This window comes from Nestor notabilis, unplaced genomic scaffold, assembly GCF_000696875.1.
Source record: "Nestor notabilis isolate BGI_N333 unplaced genomic scaffold, ASM69687v1 scaffold35651, whole genome shotgun sequence".
Lineage (NCBI taxonomy): Eukaryota > Metazoa > Chordata > Aves > Psittaciformes > Psittacidae > Nestor > Nestor notabilis.
Genome location: NW_009914011.1, coordinates 1 through 4977, shown reverse-complemented (window position 1 = coordinate 4977; position 4977 = coordinate 1). Strand labels below are relative to the sequence as shown.

General features: G+C 42.8%; 1 protein-coding gene across 1 annotated transcript; it reads left to right on the top strand.

Moving 5' to 3' along the window:
• Nucleotides 1–414: 414 nt before the first annotated feature.
• Nucleotides 415–4541, top strand: LOC104412666 (ankyrin repeat and SOCS box protein 4-like; the record flags this gene model as incomplete). Its single annotated transcript, XM_010023448.1, has 2 exons — nucleotides 415–628; nucleotides 4242–4541. Coding segments are annotated over exons 1-2 (514 nt in total), but the record flags the coding sequence as incomplete, so codon positions are not given.
• Nucleotides 4542–4977: the final 436 nt, after the last annotated feature.

The window sequence follows — 4977 nt, the reverse complement described above, 5'->3', positions numbered from 1 at the left end:
TTTCTGAAATGCACTAGTTAAAAGGCATCTGCAGGCAGAGCATCACATTCCATTGCAGTCAATAAATCAGCAATGGTAACTATGAAAGGAAATGTGAATGCTTCTCCAGCTCAGAAACAACACCCAGGACTAATGCCTTTTAATGTAAGTGTATGTCAGAAGCAGAAGCTTAATGTGTATAAAGCCCACAGAGATAACTCTTATTTTGGTGTTATTGCTAGTGTGTCCGTCCTTGCTTTCATAAAAAGAGTGCGGTGATATCCAAGAGTGGCATTTTGCTCCTCGTATAAATAGAACAAGCAGATCAGCATGACTGAGTGATAAAATTACCTTCAGGTCTTTGGGAACTTCAGCATGCAACTGTGCTATAGGGACCTCAGTGTACCCCTCTTCACAGCACAAATACATTTGGAAATGGACCTGGAGGAGACATACAAGGAGGAAGAGAGTATGGAGGGGACAGTTACTCGAGCTGCAGCTGCAAAGTTGGTGAAAAAGGCTTTTCTTGAAGCTGTGAAGTGCAATGACTTTGAAACACTGGAAGAGCTCTTGAGCCAAAAGAAAATAGACGTGGACACGGTGTTTGAAGTGGAAGATGAAAACCTGATTCTGGCATCCTACAAACAAGGTAAACGTGGCAGCATTCACCAGCCAGGAAGTAAGTGGGTTTGAGTGATTTTAAAGAAACTGTGGCCTTTTCTCTCTCCTGATGCTGCAGAGTAAGCTGATTCACAGGCAGTAATGTCTCAGTAGGCTCACACAGCTGCGGTCACTGCAGCAGGGGAGCTTATCAGCTGTACTTGCTGGGCTTGGTGGAGGGCAGGCCAGAGAGCAGCCTGAGCCTCTGCGCCACTGAGGCAGCTGCTGCAGCTCCAGGGGAGTCTGGAAAGAGGAGTCCTTTGCTATTTCTTCACAGACAACTCGGTTGCAAAGCCCAGAATAGACACATGCAGGCCAGGTGTGGTATATTCATTTCTTGCATGTAGCCAGTCACATATACAGACCATTTAGAAACATAAAAATTCAATGTCTTCCATTTTCAATTTACAGTAGTACTACAATGAGTTCTCCCTACCTCGGGAGAGGGAAGGAAACCCTGTGGACCTTGGATGTTGCTGGATGGGAGGAGATTTATTTTTCAAACTGACAGAAAATGAGGATGTACTAATCTACCAAAACAGAAAAAACATCTGGAAAAACACAACCAGGAAAGACATCTGTTTCGGAGTGTAGAAACCTCAAATCAGTTGTCAGCCAGACACTGGTCGAGTTTCCAAAAACTTACAACTTAAAGCAATAAACCAAGTTTGCTTTCTGCTAAAAATCAACATACTTCATGACCTACTTGCTAGCAGAGTAGAATACAGTAATGATCAGCCTCTACTAGAAGTTAATCATATGTGAAGTTAAATACCCCCAGTGCCAGCAGCACAGCAAATGTACTTCCTCTTCTGCGGCATAAAGAAGGGACAGCATCCCACCTCTTCTCCTTTTCTGTGTTTACCTCTAACTTAATGATGGCTCCTGTTCTTTTGATTTCATTAGGGTGAGGATGATGCGGTCACAAGGTACTTTCCTTGGGGACAGTGTCTGAACTAAGCCACTCAGTGATGAATATATCTTGAAAGACCTTTTCTTCTGTCCTCAGCAGGCTGAGATGCATTCTCATTGTGGTTTGAGACTACAGGATGAATACATAGGTTTTTAATTATAGATCATTTGACCATAAGCATTAACCTGTCTCTTTTGGAGAAGTCTCTCCTTTCTTGAAAAAGTGGAGAGGTAAATGCACCTTATGGCCTAAATCACAGCAATGTATTCACTTTGTCTGAAAGGCAAGAGACACTGTATCGAGTTTTATGCAAGTTTTATTTTTATTCTGAATCCTAGATAATTGTGATATGACAAGGGAATTTCCTTGAGGAGGAAATGGGGAGAAAAATTAACCCCTACATTCTTACCATTCAGACACTGGAGCTTTGCCATAGCCCTTGAGCAATGAAGGGGACAAGAGATGTCATGGGTGACAGACTGGCTTTGCTTCCTCTCTTCCTAAGAGGCTGAGAGCTCCCAAGGACACTGATCTTGCATGCACCATGGCTTCTTTGTGTTTCTAACCAAAGAAACAGGCAAACTGAATGAGACCTCCCTTGGAGCCCATGTCTGCTTCCAACTCGGTGCCTGGTCCCTGTCCATCTGGTCTCAGAGACGCCTGCAGGTTTGGGCAGAGGACATGGGAGATGCTCCCTCAGCATGTTACAGCACAGCTTACTTGTACCAGCACAGGCAAAGGAAATAAATGGTGGTCTCTGGCAGGAACATCGTGGCTATATAAAGCGATAACTTGGCTTATAAGGACCAATTTCCTGCTGTTATGGCTCACATCTGGCCATAAATGTGAGGCCCAGCTCCGTGAGGGATAAGCTAGCAATGCTCCACAGCTTGCTGGTAACAAGGGGGAATACTACAGGTGAGTTCAGATAGAGAGGTGATTCAAGAGACTTGTTCTGCTATATGCGTAGATTTTGGGATATAGCCCACCTACTTTGTGCCCAGTTTGGGGGCATATGATAGAAAAGTTGTCTTACTGGAGTTGCCAGCATAAGCTGCATAGTCAGTGGGTTTAGAGGGGGTTGAGTGGCTGCAGAGGAGCCTGTCACCCTGCTTGGGCACTCAGGTGCCTCAGAGCTGCCTGCTGCGGCCATTCACAGCAGGGATTCCTCGGGGACTGGGTTTGGTAGTCCCCAAAATTTAGTCCTAGAGTGGATGCCATGGTCTATAGACAGTTTCTCACTCCAACATCTCACACACTGGCATCAATAAATGCTTATTATTATTTTATTATTATTATATTATTATTATTGTACAGGAACAAGTCATTGCAGCCATGCCAGAGAAAGATGTACATGTATACTGATGTTATATCTGTAACCTTTCAGAGGCATACAAAAACTGCATTACTGGCATCTACCTCAGAATATACCTGCAATTTGACTAGGAGGGAAGAAAACTTTTAAGCCAAGTTTCTCCCTTCCACCAGCACTTTGTTTCGATCTACCTCTTTTCTTCCTCTCCATCTTCTGTCTAATAAAGCATACATGAACACTGTAAAAACTGTACGTATAAGACATTAAGGTTGAAAAGCTATATACAACTAGAGATTCAAAAATGAGGGTCTGAATTAATTTGAGCTCATAATACATCTTCAGTATTTTTTTTCTGTATCCTTTACATGGTAACAGTGTTCAACCAGGCACTTGTCCAGGGAGAAATAGATAAATCAAACCTAGAAAATTTTATAAGCACATTCTAGCTAAGATGCAGCTGCTGTATCTAAAAAAAACCATAACAAGAGAGAGAGAAAAGAACTAGATTTCTCCTGCCCTTCTGCACATTATTATTGTGTTTTACTTTCTTTTAAACAAATGATTATAGTAATCACTTCTGAGACTGTGCAGTCATTAAGCATGTAGTCCTATTTTTGGAACAAATATTTAAGTGTTATTTGGTCTTACACCTGTTTGTAAGTAAAAAGAAAAATCCAAACATGTTTGAGCCAAATTTTATGCTAAAGTGTCACTGCTTCTGTTTGGCTCTTCAACATAATTTAAACCAGCATCTAAACTCCTCACTCCTCGCTCCTCAGCAGCAGTACTTGGCAGGAGGTCTGTGATACCGCTGCAGCCACATTGCCAGGGGTCATCTGTGTGCAATACATCACTGGAGGTGTGAATCCAGCTCCTGATGTGCAAGATCCTGCCATCTCCCACACAGAAACCGTAGGATGAGCTACATGTTGAGTCACTGGCCTAAGTAAATGATGCCTTCTTATTCCAATGCCACCTTTGTTCCGCTATTGGCAGGCTGAAGTTCCCATTTCCCCCATATTTTGCAGCTGTGGCTTTTCAAATCCTCTCAGCATCTTTTTTCTTTTTTTTTTTCTTTTTTTTTTTTTTTTCCAGTTTACACAGGCCACAATAAAAACAAAAGTTACCTTTGGAGTACACCTAGATGGGAATTAGTCCCCAGAAGGCAGGCTATTTGGCACACATAGTAAAAGCGCTTAATGAAAATGAAGTTTTGCTTGAGAGAACCTTGTGTGCACTAAGCTGTAGCTGGTAAAATTACAGTAAATTAAATCAAAACTCTAACTCTTTCTTCTCCCTCAATTATTCTCAGTAGGTGGATAGCCCAAGGTCAAGTCTGTGCCAACGATGGTAACACATTTTTGCTTTGTGTAGGGTACTGGCTGCCTAGCTACAAACTGAAAATATCCTGGGCAACTGGACTTCATCTAGCTGTCATGTATGGACATCTGGAGAGTCTTTTGGTCCTCCTCAACCACAAAGCTACAATCAACTGCCGGCCCAATGGAAAAGCTGCAATCCACATTGCATGTGAAATGGCAAATGTCGAGTGTCTCGAGATCCTCTGCAACCATGGAGCTAAGCTGAACTGCTTTTCAATGAGCGGGCTGGCACCCTTGCACTTCTGTACAACACGAACATCCATGCCCTGTGCCCAGCAGCTCATTTTGAGAGGTAAGGTAAAACTCTGGAGCATCTCTCGTGGCATGGCCAGGGATGATGGGCATGATCTGTGGTTTCTCTTAGGAGCCAATTTGTCAAAGTTCATCTGTAGTTATCCCTTCCATCTCCAGCTGACCCATGTCTTCATCTCTGACTCCGTTTCTCCATCTATTTGATCAGAGGAAGTTTCTCCCGTTCTAATTCCTCACCCCAATTCTCCTTCTCTCTCCCTGGCCAATGGCCCTTACTCCAAGGTCATTTCCTATTCAGTGCCTCCAGCCCTCTGCCCAATTAGTCCCTCAACAGAAGAGCTCCTCTTTATTTTTTTATTTTTTCCATGTCTTCTTCATTTAGATTTACTACTGAGATGTTTTCACATGGAAGTGTGCCCCTCTTCTGTTCTTTCTTGTTCAAATTTCCCTATCTAATTTCAGAAAATTATATATAT